The sequence below is a fragment of the Salminus brasiliensis genome, chromosome 7 (genome assembly GCF_030463535.1).
Source record: "Salminus brasiliensis chromosome 7, fSalBra1.hap2, whole genome shotgun sequence".
NCBI classification, from domain to species: Eukaryota; Metazoa; Chordata; class Actinopteri; order Characiformes; family Bryconidae; genus Salminus; species Salminus brasiliensis.
The window spans coordinates 38,891,202-38,909,738 of NC_132884.1; the positions used below are offsets into that span (position 1 = coordinate 38,891,202).

The window sequence follows — 18,537 nt, forward strand, 5'->3', positions numbered from 1 at the left end:
TGCCATGATTGCATCCGGGTAGCGGCCTCTGGGATATTAACCCCTTACTGCCCTGCTCTTATTCTGAACAATGCCATTTTCTCAGTTCACTCGTTTTTTAAATTCTTTTTTAGAATTTTTTTATTTCTTTGCAGCATTTCCATAAATTAGGTCATATTATTATATTAATAAAATAATTATTAATTATATTATGGTTATTATTATATATTTTTATTATATTTTATATTATTATTATATTTCTTTAGCTAATATAAAGCGTTGAGTAACTGTTATTAATTATTTTAGTTACTTTAAAATAGAAAGTATATATTTTTAGCTAATATAAAGTATGCATTTTTTCAATTGAGGATGTGGGATTGACATGTTGGGCATTTAAGACTAGATAGGGTTCTTTGAGCGATGCCAATGACAAACCATTTTGGTTCCAGAAGGACCATGTTTATAAAAAAGATGCATGTGTAAAGAACTTTTTATAGGTTTCTTCTTTACCAATTTAAACTGAATCTCTTTTATAAACATGGTTTCTTATGGAACCAAAAATGGTTCTTCTATGGCATCACTTAAAGAACCCTTTATAGTACTTTTGTGTTTAACCGTTTAACCCTAAAAACCCAACAGGACAGTGGTGGCTAAGCGGTTAGAGCTCCGGGCTGTCGATAACAGGGTTGTGGGTCCGATACCCGGGCTTTGCAAGCTGCCATTTTTGGGCCCTTGAGCAAGGCCCTTTACCCTCTCTGCTCTCCGGGTGCTGGACTCTGGGTGCCCACTGCTCTGGGTGTGTGTGTCCTTACTGCCCCTAGTTCACTAGTGTGTGTGTGTGTGTGTGTTCACTACCACAGATGGGTTAAATGCGGAGGACACATTTCGCTGTACAGTGACAAATACGTGCACCTTTACCTTTTTAACATCCATCCCACATCCTCAAATAAAAAGTTGCATACTTTCATAGGTGTTATGGAAAACCTTATATTAGCTAAAAATTAATTTCACTGTAGCTAAAATAATTGATAACAGGGGGCGCTGTCACTATGATCAGAGGATCGCTGGTTCGAATCCCGGTCATGCTGCTAGCCACTGACAGCTGAGGCCCTGAGAGAGCACAACTGGCATTGCTCTCTCCAGGGTGGATAGATGGCGCTCTCCCCCCACATCACTTTGCTGCTGATGTGGGGGGAGATTACGTACGGGTTGGGTAATTGCCGGTCCTGAAGTTTCTGAATACTTTATATTAGGTAAAAATATATACTTCCTATATAGTAGCTACAATTTTGAACAGAATACTGTTTTAGCTAAAAACGTTAAAATTTTTAAGTAAATAAAATTATTTATAGCAGTTACTGAATAATATGCCTTAAAATTAAAATAACAAAAAGCCAAGACTTTGGAAGGAATGAGGAAAACAATTATAATGTATTATAATGTATAATGTTTACTATAATTATAATGTAATTCAGATTTTATTACCAACTCATTGAGTTTAGATATACTGTACTACTTGTAGCCAGTGTATATTATTATTATTATTTCAGGTGAAAATAACAATATGTATAATGCGAAATGAATGACTGTAGAAAACATGGACAGAGCATCAGAGCGTCTCTTAACAGTGAATTCACAACGGGTCTAACGCCTCTGCTGCAGTACGATCTGCAGTTCCGCCCATCCCTATATGTGTCAATGACATATACAGAGCATTTCCCATCTCATCTCCTCCTCCAAGTTGTCTTTTCATCTCCAGTGTCTCTGAATTCCATCAGTTAATTCTCCCTCTGCTAATGTTGACCCATTTTTAATTTTCCCCCAGAAATCCCCAGTTTTTAACCCTTACTCTGTTAAAAAGTTAGAAGGCCGGGTTACATTTAGGAATGAAGTGATTGACAGCCTTGGCTGGAAGAGGCCGGTCGTCTGCAGGACCTGCATGGCGCCCTTTCTGCTCATTATGTGGAGGAGCTGAGTTGTAGTGGAGAGAACATGAGCTGCACTTGGAGTGTCCACTTACCGGACAAACTGGGGAAAATCCAGGGGGGAAATCCGCCCTGCTGCTGCGCTGTGAGCTCAGTGAAGGTGGTCTGACACATGCTTAGGCTGGGAGAAGGGGGCGGGTCTACCAAATAAGTAGGGGAGTCTGACCCCGCCTCTGGTCTCTACTGTGCAGACTCTGGTTGCAAATTTGGCAACATGGTGTAGCGACAGTATTGATTAGCTATCTGCTATATGATTAGCTATCTGCTGAACGATTAGCTATCTGTTGTATGATTAGCTGACTGCTGTACGATTAGCTATCTGCTGTACGATTAGCTATCTGCTGTACGATTAGCTATCTGTTGTATGATTAACTGACTGCTGTATGATTAGCTATCTGTTGTATGATTAACTATCTGTTGTATGATTAGCTATCTGTTGTATGATTAACTATCTGCTGTATGATTAGCTGACTGCTGTACGATTAGCTATCTGTTGTATGATTAACTATCTGCTGTATGATTAGCTGACTGCTGTATGATTAGCTGTCTGCTGTACGATTAGCTATCTGCTGTATGATTAACTGTCTGCTGTATGATTAACTGACTGCTGTATGATTAGCTATCTGCTGTATGATTAGCTATCTGCTGTATGATTAACTATCTGCTGTATGATTAGCTATCTGTTGTATGATTAGCTGACTGCTGTATGATTAGCTATCTGTTGTATGATTAACTATCTGTTGTATGATTAGCTGACTGCTGTATGATTAGCTATCTGTTGTATGATTAACTATCTGTTGTATGATTAGCTATCTGTTGTATGATTAACTATCTGCTGTATGATTAGCTATCTGTTGTACGATTAGCTGACTGCTGTACGATTAGCTATCTGTTGTATGATTAGCTATCTGTTGTACGATTAGCTATCTGTTGTATGATTAGCTGACTGCTGTACGATTAGCTATCTGTTGTATGATTAGCTATCTGTTGTATGATTAGCTGACTGCTGTATGATTAGCTATCTGTTGTATGATTAACTGACTGCTGTATGATTAGCTATCTGTTGTATGATTAACTATCTGTTGTATGATTAGCTGACTGCTGTATGATTAGCTATCTGTTGTATGATTAACTATCTGTTGTATGATTAGCTATCTGTTGTATGATTAACTATCTGCTGTATGATTAGCTATCTGTTGTACGATTAGCTGACTGCAGTACGATTAGCTATCTGTTGTATGATTAACTATCTGCTGTATGATTAGCTGACTGCTGTACGATTAGCTGTCTGCTGTACGATTAGCTATCTGCTGTATGATTAACTGTCTGCTGTATGATTAACTGACTGCTGTATGATTAGCTGACTGCTGTATGATTAGCTATCTGCTGTATGATTAGCTATCTGCTGTATGATTAACTATCTGCTGTATGATTAGCTATCTGTTGTATGATTAGCTGACTGCTGTATGATTAGCTATCTGTTGTATGATTAACTATCTGTTGTATGATTAGCTGACTGCTGTATGATTAGCTATCTGTTGTATGATTAACTATCTGTTGTATGATTAACTATCTGTTGTATGATTAGCTATCTGTTGTATGATTAACTATCTGCTGTATGATTAGCTATCTGTTGTACGATTAGCTGACTGCTGTACGATTAGCTATCTGTTGTATGATTAGCTATCTGTTGTACGATTAGCTATCTGTTGTATGATTAGCTGACTGCTGTACGATTAGCTATCTGTTGTATGATTAGCTATCTGTTGTATGATTAGCTGACTGCTGTATGATTAGCTGACTGCTGTATGATTAGCTATCTGTTGTATGATTAACTGACTGCTGTATGATTAGCTATCTGTTGTATGATTAACTATCTGTTGTATGATTAGCTGACTGCTGTATGATTAGCTATCTGTTGTATGATTAACTATCTGTTGTATGATTAGCTATCTGTTGTATGATTAACTATCTGCTGTATGATTAGCTATCTGTTGTACGATTAGCTGACTGCTGTATGATTAGCTGACTGCTGTATGATTAGCTGACTGCTGTATGATTAGCTATCTGCTGTATGATTAGCTATCTGCTGTATGTTTAACTATCTGCTGTATGATTAGCTGACTGCTGTATGATTAACTATCTGTTGTATGATTAGCTATCTGCTGTATGATTAGCTGACTGCTGTATGATTAGCTATCTGCTGTATGATTAGCTATCTGTAATTAATTTTACTGTAGCTAAAATAATTGATAACAGGGGGCGCTGTCACTATGATCAGAGGATCGCTGGTTCGAATCCCGGTCATGCTGCTAGCCACTGACAGCTGAGGCCCTGAGAGAGCACAACTGGCCTTGCTCTCTCCAGGGTGGATAGATGGCGCTCTCCCCCCACATCGCTTTGCTGCTGATGTGGGGGGAGATTACGTACGGGTTGGGTAATTGCCGGTCCTGAAGTTTCTGAATACTTTATATTAGGTAAAAATATATACTTCCTATTTAGTAGCTACAATTTTGAACAGAATACTTTTTTAGCTAAAAACGTTAACATTTTTAAGTAAATAAAATTATTTATAGCAGTTACTGAATAATATGCCTTAAAATTAAAACTACAAAAAAAGCCAAGACTTTGGAAGGAATGAGGAAAACAATTATAATGTATTATAATGTATAATGTTTACTATAATTATAATGTAATTCAGATTTTATTACCAACTCATTGAGTTTAGATATACTGTACTACTTGTAGCCAATGTATATTATTATTATTATTTCAGGTGAAAATAACAATATGTATAATGCGAAATGAATGACTGTAGAAAACATGGACAGAGCATCAGAGCGTCTCTTAACAGTGAATTCACAACGGGTCTAACGCCTCTGCTGCAGTACGATCTGCAGCTCCGCCCATCCCTATATGTGTCAATGACATATACAGAGCATTTCCCATCTCATCTCCTCCTCCAAGTTGTCTTTTCATCTCCAGTGTCTCTGAATTCCATCAGTTAATTCTCCCTCTGCTAATGTTGACCCATTTTTAATTTTCCCCCAGAAATCCCCAGTTTTTAACCCTTACTCTGTTAAAAAGTTAGAAGGCCGGGTTACATTTAGGAATGAAGTGATTGACAGCCTTGGCTGGAAGAGGCCGGTCGTCTGCAGGACCTGCATGGCGCCCTTTCTGCTCATTATGTGGAGGAGCTGAGTTGTAGTGGAGAGAACATGAGCTGCACTTGGAGTGTCCACTTACCGGACAAACTGGGGAAAATCCAGGGGGGAAATCCGCCCTGCTGCTGCGCTGTGAGCTCAGTGAAGGTGGTCTGACACATGCTTAGGCTGGGAAAAGGGGGCGGGTCTACCAAATAAGTAGGGGAGTCTGACCCCGCCTCTGGTCTCTACTGTGCAGACTCTGGTTGCAAATTTGGCAACATGGTGTAGCGACAGTATTGATTAGCTATCTGCTATATGATTAGCTATCTGCTGAACGATTAGCTATCTGTTGTATGATTAGCTGACTGCTGTACGATTAGCTATCTGCTGTACGATTAGCTATCTGCTGTACGATTAGCTATCTGTTGTACGATTAGCTATCTGTTGTATGATTAGCTGACTGCTGTACGATTAGCTGACTGCTGTATGATTAGCTATCTGTTGTACGATTAGCTGACTGCTGTATGATTAGCTAGCTGTTGTATGATTAACTATCTGTTGTATGATTAGCTATCTGTTGTATGATTAGCTATCTGCTGTATGATTAACTAGCTGTTGTATGATTAACTATCTGCTGTATGATTAACTATCTGCTGTATGATTAGCTGACTGTTGTATGATTAACTATCTGCTGTATGATTAGCTATCTGTTGTATGATTAACTATCTGCTGTATGATTAGCTATCTGCTGTATGATTAACTATCTGCTGTATGATTAGCTGACTGTTGTATGATTAACTATCTGCTGTATGATTAGCTATCTGTTGTATGATTAACTATCTGCTGTATGATTAACTATCTGCTGTATGATTAGCTATCTGCTGTATGATTAACTATCTGTTGTATGATTAACTATCTGTTGTATGATTAGCTGACTGCTGTATGATTAACTATCTGCTGTATGATTAGCTATCTGCTGTATGATTAACTATCTGCTGTATGATTAACTATCTGTTGTATGATTAGCTATCTGCTGTATGATTAGCTATCTGCTGTATGATTAACTAGCTGTTGTATGATTAACTATCTGCTGTATGATTAACTATCTGCTGTATGATTAGCTATCTGTTGTATGATTAACTATCTGCTGTATGATTAGCTATCTGCTGTATGATTAACTATCTGTTGTATGATTAGCTATCTGTTGTATGATTAGCTATCTGCTGTATGATTAACTAGCTGCTGTATGATTAGCTATCTGCTGTATGATTAGCTATCTGTTGTATGATTAACTATCTGCTGTATGATTAGCTATCTGTTGTATGATTAGCTATCTGTATGATTAACTATCTGTTGTATGATTAACTATCTGTTGTATGATTAACTATCTGTTGTATGATTAACTATCTGCTGTATGATTAACTATCTGCTGTATGATTAACTATCTGCTGTATGATTAGCTATCTGCTGTATGATTAACTATCTGTTGTATGATTAACTATCTGTTGTATGATTAGCTGACTGCTGTATGATTAACTATCTGCTGTATGATTAGCTATCTGCTGTATGATTAGCTATCTGCTGTATGATTAACTATCTGTTGTATGATTAGCTATCTGCTGTATGATTAGCTATCTGCTGTATGATTAACTATCTGTTGTATGATTAGCTATCTGTTGTATGATTAGCTATCTGCTGTATGATTAACTAGCTGCTGTATGATTAGCTATCTGCTGTATGATTAGCTATCTGTTGTATGATTAACTATCTGCTGTATGATTAGCTATCTGTTGTATGATTAGCTATCTGTATGATTAACTAGCTGCTGTATGATTAACTATCTGTTGTATGATTAACTATCTGTTGTATGATTATCTATCTGCTGTATGATTAACTATCTGCTATATGATTAGCTATCTGCTGTATGATTAACTATCTGTTGTATGATTAACTATCTGCTGTATGATTAACTATCTGCTGTATGATTAGCTATCTGCTGTATGATTAGCTATCTGTTGTATGATTAGCTATCTGTTGTATGATTAACTATCTGCTGTATGATTAGCTATCTGTTGTATGATTAGCTATCTGCTGTATGATTAACTATCTGTTGTATGATTAACTATCTGTTGTATGATTAACTATCTGCTGTATGATTAACTATCTGCTGTATGATTAGCTGCCTGCTGTATGATTAGCTATCTGCTGTGTGATTAGCTATCTGTTGTGTGATTAGCTATCTGTTGTATGATTAACTATCTGCTGTATGATTAGCTATCTGCTGTGTGATTAGCTATCTGTTGTGTGATTAGCTATCTGTTGTATGATTAACTATCTGCTGTATGATTAACTATCTGCTGTATGGTTAGTCTGAATCTTTCTTTTCGTTGCTAATCGAGTGTGCAGGAGTGTTTCTGTGCAATACTTTAGTGTTAATAGTTCATTATTCACAATAACCAGTAAGCTAAAACTTATATATCCTCACTGACCGAATGAGACCTTCTCAAATACTCCTGTTTAACATTTGTTAGTTTCTTACCTACATACTCTAAAGAAGCCAGCATCTCTTTACTCTGCCCTGCTATAAAACCCAGCATACACCAGCAAACCAGACCAGAATAAAGCAGTTTAGACTATTGTAGACAACCAGGGAGTTCAGACGGGTGTAAACTGTGTGTTTTAGCTGGATATTTGAACACTTCATGATAATAGTTATATATATATATATATATATATATATATATATATATATATATATATATATATATGTATATATATATATATATATAATTTGCCTGTGAAATTCCCATTTTGGAGATAAGAATTTGTCCCAGCAGTTATGTAATATAAAATTTAGTAGACAGGAGATTTGATTCATGATGACATAGGATTGTTTATTGCTTATATTTGGTGTAGACACATGGGACATTATCTTGATATTTATTTTATTCTAATTTGTTTCTCTTTTTTCTCTGTAGTTCTGACCACTGTTAGATGCATTGAGTAAGAAAACCACCACTCAACTGCCACTCATAGACCATACGGATGCTCCATAGACCTAGATGGGGTTATTCTGCCCAAATCTAGAATTTAACCCCTGAGGAAAAGACTATGGAAGAATATACGCACTCTGGGTTAGGAAGGTAGGATGATTCTGAGGGCTATGACTGACAGGGGCCCTAAAATGTATTCATTGAGTATTTTGGCAGAATTGTTAGAGTTGTGAAATATCTTGATGGGGCCCAAAATCCCTCTCAATGTCCCTGCAAAGCAGCAAGGCTCCGGACTCCAATTCATGACCCCGGGCCATAAGAATGTCTACATAATGTTTTTATTTTATTTTATTTATTTATTTATTTTTTTATATGTAACCTTAAAATACAGTAATCCTTCGAACTGTGTTACAATGACCTTTTTAATCTGTAACAGAATACTTTAATTAAATTCATTTAAATTAAATTTAGTAACCCTCCCAACCCTGTTAGTGAGCATATCCCTTGGCCATCCTGTGGATTCTGCAGCTGTTTCTTCTCAGTCTTAACTCATCTTGAACGAGTCTCCAGTCATCATGGCAACAAATTCTGGGAAGACAGCAACATTTATCACGTTACGGTTATGGGAACGCCAACAGTGATTATGGGCGTCTGAGGCTCATTTTGTAGCCACCATCACGCTCAATTAAGGAACTCTAGGATCTCCAAGGACTTCTAAGCTGTTTTTCCTCCCCATGTCTTATAATGACAGTTAAATCTGGGCTTTTTAGCTGCTGGGAGACCAAAGGATCCAGGGACATTCAGGGGAGGAATGTGAACATTTGAGACAAATGTTTGTGGACACCCCTTCTAATGAACGCATTCGGCTACTCGTTGCTGACACAGATGTGCAAATGCACACACAAACACAGCTTGTCTAGTCTCTGTAGAGCAGTATTGCCAATAGAATAGGAGCAGATAAACACAAAGCTCTTGTCACCATGCTGCCTAATGCCAGATGTGGGCTGGAGGGGTCTATAAAGCAGTGAAAGCAGTGGAACTGGTGGATGGGGTGGTGATCATCCAACATCCTGACCTCACTAACGCACTGGTTGCTGAATGCAATCAAATCCTCACAGCAATGCTCCTCACACTGGACACTGTACAGTAGAGACTGCCAATAATCTATTTTTAATACCCTTGATTTCAGAAGAAACATTGAGCAGAGAAGGTGTCCCAATACTTTTGTCCAAAAGTGTATTTTTGCCCCCTATACAGAAGACCTACATATCCTTATTTGGACCCAATGCCAGTGACAAAACGTTGGCGATATTCCGCTCAGGTTTGTGGTTCTGGTACCTTCATAATCAATGGTTCCATCTCCATCCTTGTCAGCCTCCTTCATCATCTGCTCTGCCTCCTCCTCATTCAGAGGTTCACCAGCGTTCATCAGGACATACCTGCAAACACAGAGGAGTCCCCACAGTGACCTGAACTGAAAGGCACTCCTGCCTCATTGAGTAAAAGCAACTTGAATTTACTTGAGTGTGTTCCAGTCGATGTAGCCCTTCGCCTCCTTATCAAACACTTTGAAGGCAGCTCGTAGCTCCGCGTCTTGGTTTTTAGTTCGTTCATGGTAAAGAGCCATGAGACCCAGGAAGCTGTCGCAGTTGAAGGTGCCTTTTCCTGCAGAAAGCAGGATGAAATAAAAAAAGTAGCCTGGTTAAAGAGCTGTTGGCAGATTGGGGGAGTTGTATTCTTCTTATTGGTGCAAACTCATTCATTAGAAGGGGCGTCCACAAATATTTGGACATGTAGTGTATCTATCTGCTGTAAATGGACTGGAGACAGAGCAGATGTTCAGTTCTGCAGACAGGCTGCAGATGGCGTTGACTGCTTTATGAAGAAGGGAGTGCTGAAGTGACTCTGTGTTCAATGGCGCCCACATGTGGTCACGTCCTGACTCCCAGCACTCATCCCGGTAATCCTCTTATGTGCCTCTGTTTACCAAACTCTGTCTAAAGGGTGCTCAAATTAACTGGCTGACATGGAGAGTGCTGGGAGGGCAGGAGGGCAGAGCGTAAGCCGCTGCAGATTCAGTTACATTAGAATACAGTGAATTACACTACTTTGGGATTGTGCTGGTTTATTCAGCGGGATCCCTCCCTGGGCCTGGTAAAGCGGCTTTAGCCCCGTCATAGAAATACTGCACTGTGATACAGCCGGGACAGATGTTTTTACAGATGATATTATTTCTAATAATATTAGTAGCAGAATTATGTATTATTGCTAGTGGTGGTAGCAGTAGTTATTAATATAATACTAATGTAAATAATACTAATACAACAATTTACAATAGTAAATTATAATAGTTTTGATTCTAAAGTTAAATAATCGTCATGTTAGAAATGTATTATAATACAATATTATAGTTAATTATAGTTATTATAACTTTTATATAGCATTATATATATTAAAAATAATATAATATATTATATATATATTATAACTATTGTATGGTTATTATAATTATAGTTAATATAGTTGATATAATTATAGTTAATTTGGTGTTTGATGTGGTGCAACAGATGAAACCACTAGCTGCCATGAACTATTACACCAGGTGAGAGACCAGGGTTCGATTCCCAGTCTGGGTGTGCTACACCAATACGAGTCCTTGGCCAAGACTCCTAACACTGCATTGGCCCACCTCTGTAATACCAGTAACCTTGTAAGTCGCTCTGGATAAGAGCGTCAGATAAATGCTGCAAATGTATGACATTTTAAGCTAGTTTTATTATTTTAATTATTTAATTTATTAACTTATTATTGAACTTATTATTGAACTGATTCCTGAACCTTCTGGTGTATTGTTCTATTTTCATGGCTTTGTTTTTAAAATTTGACTAAAGATGGGTCCACTGATCTACTTTTAGAAACACATACAAATGCAGTACACTTCGGGTCTGCAAGGGGGCAGCACACCAGAAGCCCTGTGTCTTTAGATAGCAATTAAAGACACTTTTAAAGGGCCTGTATCATAGAAATGCTTTGTTTTATTGTTTTTAAAATAGTTTAAATGATTTAAAATTGACAAGAATGGCCGTCTAATTAAATTCTCTTTGTGATGTGATTTTGATGATGTCAGGAGCCAATGGGAAAATAGTTTTACTTCGAAATGTAAACACTGTACGTATATTATTGAGAAGACTTCGATTTAGTTCCATATACCTGCTGAAAAACATCAACTTGTGAGAAATGATTGAATCCAACATCAGTTCAGTTTGCTTTTTTAGTGTAATGTACTTTTCACAACAAATATATGCAAAACAGACCAAAATATTGGCTTATATAGCACTTATATTGGCTCTTATATAAATATTATGGAATTATTACATTATAGATTTTGCTACAACATTAGAACAATGCTTTTTAGAAAGTTTAATCAGATTATTTTTGTCAGAAAATACTTATTTACAAACGCAGTAAATCAGTGAATATCTGGCTAGAATTGCTTCTGTCAAGGGGTGGGTCTACATATCAGAGAGCAACTGAACAGTCAGTTCTTAAAGGTGATGTGTTGGAAGGAGGGAAAACTGGTAGACATAAGAATCTGAACCAAACTGTGACGGCCAGACGACTGGGTCAGAACATCTCCATGACATCAGACAGATCTTTGGGGGTGTTTCTGGTATGCAATGGACAGTACCTACCAAGATGGCCTCAAGGAAGGACAACTGGTAAACCGGCGGCGGGGTCAGAAGTGCAAGGCTCATTGATGCATTTACATGAACGTTGATAATTAGCAGTGTTTAGCAGACGCCCTTATCCAGAGTGACTTAGGAAAGTGCGTAAGTGTTCCCTCAGAACAGCCAAAGCTAGTGTCAGTGGACCCTGAATTCAAGATGCTTCGAGTTCTGACCCTGGCAGAAATGAGTACCCACTAGCCCTAATACAACCAAGCAACACACAATTCCCAGAACCTGAATATGGAGATGAATATGGATACTATTAAAAGAGGTGGGTCTTCAGCTGGCGAAGACATTCTGCTGTTCGGACACTCAGGGGGAGTTCGTTCCACCACTTTGGTGCCAGGACAGAGAACAATCTGGACGCTCGTCTCCCATATGCCATGCGAGAGACAGTGGGTCAAGCCAAGCCGTACTTGGAGCACCATGGGCTCTTTCTATGGATCAAGTTTTGACCATTGCCATCAGGTAGTAACGAGCTGGACCATTTTTTGGCTTTGTAGGTCACTGTCAGGGTCTGATAGAGGTTGCTGCAGGAAGCCAGTGGAGGGTACTCTGCAAGGGAGTGCGATCCATGGAGGCCCCACCTCACAACTTCTGACCCTCACAACTTCTACTGCTTAGGATCTACTGCTAATGTCTTTGGTGCCAGATAGAAATAGATAGAGAGTGTTATTATTCTCAGTCCATGAACATTCAGAGCCCAGATTAAGGCTAATCTTAGACTAAAGCTATTTCCAATTGTGATTCTTCAGTCCAAGACTAGGCTTTATCAATGTTCAGGAACCCACCCTTTGGTCGTCTGACGTGTTTGTAATAGCAAATAATAAATAAAACCACACCCCATCTCTCCAAACTCACCATCCTTATCCACATCTTTGGCCATCTTGCTCAGCTCTCTCTTGGTTGGGTTGATTCCCATCAAACTCATCAGCCTCTCCAGCTCCTGCGTCTTCACGTCTCCGTTCCCGTCCTCGTCAAACATCTCAAACACGCCTTTATACTCGCTGATCTGCTCAGGGGTCAGTTTGCTTGCCTACGAAGGGGCCGTGCACTGTTATTTAGTATAATCAGTATATCTGTAGATCAACTACACTCTAATTATGAAGGGTTCTTGATACATAGTGCAAGTAACAGTAGTGGAACCCCTGTAGAACCATCTCCAAAAGGCTTTCCATCGATGCAAAGCATCCGACACAGGGTAATGTTTACAGGGGGAACAATCACACTATCTCCACTATCACCCTACTGGAACCCTATAAATCATTCTGTTATTAATCGTAATGCAGAAACTGCTGCTAATCATTTGGTAACAGTTTAGCTTATTGTGTGGAGTCCCACAGGGTTCTATTTTAGGGTCTATAAAACTGATGTTGTTATGAGAGTTATGAGGCCTATGTACAGGGTTTAAGGAGTTAGTTAAACTAGTTGGAGCACTGTTTAACACTGTGGTGGAACTTGTTAAAGAACTGGATATATTAAAGATATATGCCTGATGAAAACATAACATCTGAAAAAAAAGCCAAAATATGTACTTCTTGTAGTCCTTAATGTGTTTATTTTATATATTTTAAATTATTTTATTAAATATTTTCTATTTTTTATATAGGGTTCTTCATTTTCACACATTCACTCCATCAAAAGACACTTCCCAGAGTCTATGGGCTTTATACCAATGTATGGGTTCGTCCAACATCGGAAAAAAAAGGCCCAAATATGTACTTTATGTAGTCCTTAATTTGTTTATTTTATATATTTTATATTATGTTATTATGTATTTACCATTGTATGGGTTCGTCCAAGAGCCTTTCCATCATGACAAGGACTTTAAACTTGAAACACTCACATATCTGATTCACAGAATAGTTCTCAGCTCCCCCCTCCCCCCCAAGAATTCTTTACAGGTTCTTTAGTAAAGGTTACCATGACATTTTAAAGAACCATCTGAATGTTTAAAGGGTTCTTTGCACGGTTCTTCTGTTCTTCTGGTGTAGATGGTTCTTTAAAATGGTTCTATAAAGGACCAAAACGGGTTTGTTCTTTTGCTACATGTTGCAGAACCTTCTTGGTACTATATATAGAACATTTTATTGAGCCAAGTGTGAAGAACCATCCATTGAAAGGCTTTAAAGGAAACAAAAGTACTTATTTGCATCATGCAAAGAGTTAAAACCACACAGAAAACACCACAGAAAGTATGTTATTATTATTGTTATTATAAAATATCATCAGGCAATTTTACATATGATATGAAAAGCTAAGCTAAATAAGTTGAATACGCAAAGCAACTCACCATGCTGTCAGGATTCTGGACTGGAAGGTTGTGCATCTGATGGTCTGGTGTTGGAGAAACTCACTCTTGAAACCCATAACCGATGTCAAGTTAAATTCTCCCCTGGGATTTTTACACACTTTTACACACACCATTTATGGTATCCAAGAGATTGGCCATGTCCCACTGGAGGGAGCATCCTCCCTGCTCATTACCGAGTGTGAATTTGTAGGCTGGATCACATGTTGTCCTGATTAATGACAGCTAAGGAAGAGTTCGGTGTGTTCATGTGTAAGGAAACCCCCTAGCACCTGATACGACCTACAGGTTTGACCAGCTGATCTACTGTGTTGGGACATGGCCGGCTGATCTTCACTCCTCTTTGGGATTTGGGAGCTTTTCAGCAGGTGCTGAAGGATGCTCGGCCCAAGTGAACATCAGCAGACCAAATAAAGCTGTATGCACCAGTAGGCTTCTATTTCCAGTTCCCAACAACTGGGGTTCCCATTAGAGATTCCGGATTATTCGGCTATAGTAATTGCTCTGAACCTGAGGTCCGTAAGCAAAGGGCCTCACATTTGCTATGGGCTCTTAAGGGAAGGCCAGGAGTTCAGCACAGTGTTTGTAGACAGCTGCTTCTCCAGTGTGTCTCCTGAAATCAAGGGTCTTCATTGGGAGTTTGTCCTCCTTTCAGGGGTGCTGTATGGTGGGGGTGGAGTTGGGGCGATGCTGGTGACTGACAGGGGCCCTAAAATGTATTAATTGCATATTTGGGCAGAATTGTGTTGAGCTGTGGGGCCCAGTGTAGCATCTTTTCATGGGGTCCAAAATCCTCATGTGCTGCAGTTACAGTTTCTCATACATATTGTACATATTGATGTAGTTTGACCTATTTACCTATTTTAACAGGACTGTTTCTGGACGTCTCGCGCCCCACAACATCCCATTTGTGTCTCAATTGTAGCCTATATTTAAATGTATGAACTGTATTTACTACATTCATTTCCAAGACATATACACTAACCAGCCATGACATTAAAAACACCCGCCTAATTATGTAGGTCCCCCTCATGCTGATAAACAGGCCTGACCCACCGAAGCACGGACTCCACAAGACCCCTAAAGGTGTTCTTGGAACCGCCAAAACGCTAACAGCAGATCCTTTGAAGTTCTGTAAGTTATGAGGTGGTTGGTGTGGTGCAACAGAACACCACTACCTGCCAGTGAGCTACCATGCCATGTGGGAGACTGGGGTTCGATTCCCGGTCTGGGTGACTATGCTACGCTATGCTACATAAGATCCTTGGGCAAGACTTGGGCAAGACTCCTAACTCTACATTGGCCCTCTGTAATATGAGTAACCTTGTAAGTCTTGTAAGCTAAATGCCAATGTGGGACCTCCATGGATCGCATTGATAAGCCTGTCCTCATTTCCCCAGAGCCCTTTGGGAAGGTACTCCGTACCCCAGATTTGTAGATGTTCTAAACCCTGTTGTCTGGTTCTAGTTACAGGGGATTAGATCTGTATACTTACCCATTTTTCCTGCTTCCAACACCCCAAACTTACTGATGACTAACTGCCTATTATAGCTCGGGTTTCTCTTCATTCACGCATAAATCTTTCGCCTTTTACTAAAGATTTCCGTGGAGGGGAACGTTGACGAGTTTTGCCTATTTTGATGGGGCAGTGGTGGCTCAGCGGTTAGAGTCTTTTGCTGTAAATAATATTGTTTATTGCTTTTTTAATTCTTATTTATATTGTGTACATAGTGTAAATTATTTATCTACATTTTTGTAACTGAGTGTCCTGCTATCCCTTTCTGCTGTCACACTGTGAATTTCACAGTCCCACTGCGGGACTAATAAAGGACTATCTTATCTTATCTCATCTTAGAGCACCGGGATATCGATAACAGGGTTGTGGGTTCGATTCCCGGGCTCGGCAAGCTGCCACTGTTGGGCCCTTGAGCAAGGCCCGTTACCCTCTCTGCTCCCCGGGCGCTGGAGTTGGCTGCCCACCACCGCTCTGGGGTGTGAGTATGTGAGTGTGTGTTCACTACCAGATGGGTTAAATGTGGAGGACACATTTCACTGTACAGTGACAAATACGTGCACCTTTACCTTATATATAAAGGGGGCCATTCATTCACCAGTTGTTCACTTGTTCACTTTATCTGTCAGTGGTTTTAATGTAATGGCTGATCAGTGTTGTGCAGCCCATTATGTTCCAAGAAACACACTTTCACTTAAGCTTTTATTAGTAATGTTTTTATTATTATTAAGGCTCTTCCTCCAGTAGTGGAGAGAGACTGGTGGCCTGTGGCGCTGGTGCGTAAGCGGCGTAAGCGGCGTGGGGTTTCCCGAGGCGCACTGCAGGGTCACCGCGCCCATCTCGTTGTCTGATGGCCGGATGAGCAGCGAAGCGGAGGGGAGCGCTCCTTCAAGGAAGGCAACGGGAAGTGGCGACCAGCGGATTTACACGGTGCCCAGATCTTGCCTTACGGACTTAAATGACCGGTGCCTTGCATCGCAGTTGAACTGTGTGCTCGAAACCGTCCAGAACCGGGCTGTTTTCCGCCTGCGGAGAGGGTTATTTCTGGAAGCTGGACTCGTTTGTGAAGACTGAGGCTAGTTAGCGAGCTAGCTCGGCTTGGTCGTTGATGCGTGGATTTGACAGCTGCACAGTCGGGGTTTTTCGGTCAATGCCATATAAAACAAGGCCAGATACGACTGAGTACAGGTATGTCGGGCTATATGAGTGTTGCTGGAAGACGCAGGTTAAGTCGGCGGCGCTTGGTCGGTAATAACGCCTGGCTTGTTGTATGATGGACGGGGGAAGCGTGGAGGGGGTGGAGTCAGCGGGAGCTAGTCAGTCCAGGTCCAGAAAGTCAAACTCCACTCCGGGATTTCACTCCAGTTCCGCTGCAGCCGCGCTTTGCCGGAACTCCGGAAAACCCGGGGTGGATTTCCACTTTCTGGACCTGGATCGGCCTCCTCTGAGTAGCCGGAGCGAGTCCGCCAGGTAACCGAGCTATTTCCATACAACCAAAACGGCAAACGGGGCTGATTTAACAGCCCAGTTAAGCACAAAACGTTAGACTTGTCTACTTTTAACATCAGGACTGTTTACCGTATTTCCTTCTGCAGATCTTTCCTATCAGCCCTATCCGAGCTGCAGCTTCTTAAAACGGAGATTGGGAATATTTCCAACCCCTAATCTCTCCTCAGATGTAGACCCAGACACCCTTTCTATCTTATTATGAGCATAAATCATGATTTATAATCAATTTCCCGTCCGGAGTGACGATTCCCTTCACGTATGGGTGTCGGTAAGCTACCAGCTAGCTAGCTAATTAGCTAGATAGCTATAATAGCTAGCTAGCTAACTTCTTCCCAATTTAAACCCAAACTAGGACCCATTTCTCATTCTTGCGATCTAAACTACATCTTTAACCCCTTAACTGTCAGACAAACCTTCGTTTTTTGGGTTGTGTGTTTATTTGGGAGATATTTGAGCCTCCAGTCTGGCCGCTCGCCGCTCGTTTCAGTTAGCTAGCTAGTTAGCATAGGTGGCTAGCTATAGCTAGCTAGCTGGTTAGGGGTCGGCCGGCACTGCTCTTCGTGACCGGCTGTACAGGGCGAACTGCTGCGAAAACCTCCCCGACTGTAATCTGGGATTAAAATCAGATCAGCAGGCAGTTTTAACCAGCTAGCTAAAGCGATTAAGCATGATCCCAGGCCGAGCTGGAGCTCCAGTAAAGCCCGTTAGCTGATCGCGTTAAGCGGGCACGGCTGCTCCAAACTGCGGTGTAACGGGGTCGTGCTAGCGAGCTAATTGGACTTTCCTCGGCAAAGCCGCCCTCATTTCGGGCTTTCACCCTCGATATTTCGATTTAACCCCTTTTAGAGTGTGAATGCTCTCGAAAACGACATGGAAATTGGGTTGTAGGCTGGTCTGGCTGGTCTGTAGTAACTCCGAGGCACGTAGCTACAGACCCAGCCCTGTCCCCCAGCCTGGGGAAACATGGGGGGGGGGGAGAGGATACTGGTGAAATATGAGGGTTACGACGCTTAATGGGGGGGTAACCTTTTAAATATATGCTTTAGAAACTCATATTTGTGCATAAATCTAACAAATAAACGATTCCTTCACTGTAGGGCCTGAGAAGAGGCTGTGAACAAGATGGCGTGTGGAGCTCCCTCCCTGCCTCCGTCCCTCCCTGCAAGACATTAGCATGCCATTGATTTAGCCCACAGGAAGGGCCAGGCAGAGGGTCTGGCTCCTTCAGTCCTTTTCACTGCTAAATATCAGCCTCATTTGCCCTTTTCTACACTGTAAGCCCTGTAAATTGTCTCTGATCTGGCTGTGAGGAGAGAGTTTTCCTGTTTGCCATAGGAGGCAAGCCGTGTCTTCTTCCATTAACCCAGTTTAAT

At 40.5% G+C, this 18,537-nt stretch overlaps 2 protein-coding genes and 1 non-coding gene across 4 annotated transcripts in view; 2 read left to right on the top strand and 1 right to left on the bottom strand.

The window, feature by feature from the left end:
- Window positions 1–8,647: 8,647 nt before the first annotated feature.
- On the bottom strand, window positions 8,648–16,494 carry LOC140559752 (calglandulin-like). Its single transcript, XM_072683356.1, has 5 exons — window positions 16,414–16,494; window positions 12,693–12,867; window positions 9,624–9,768; window positions 9,442–9,542; window positions 8,648–8,691 (listed from the first exon to the last, which is right to left on the bottom strand). The coding sequence occupies exons 1-5, from the start codon at window positions 16,492–16,494 to the stop codon at window positions 8,648–8,650; spliced, it is 546 nt and encodes a 181-aa protein (XP_072539457.1).
- LOC140560463 (U5 spliceosomal RNA) lies at window positions 15,691–15,801 on the top strand. The gene has a single exon (XR_011979966.1). It is a non-coding gene; the product is annotated as a U5 spliceosomal RNA (small nuclear RNA).
- gnb1b (guanine nucleotide binding protein (G protein), beta polypeptide 1b) overlaps window positions 16,492–18,537 on the top strand; it is a 30,376-nt gene continuing 28,330 nt past the window's right edge. For both annotated transcript variants that reach the window (XM_072684875.1, XM_072684876.1), the window contains exon 1: window positions 16,492–16,843. The gene's annotated coding sequence lies outside the window, so the exon portion shown is untranslated. The remainder of the gene's footprint in view (window positions 16,844–18,537) is intronic.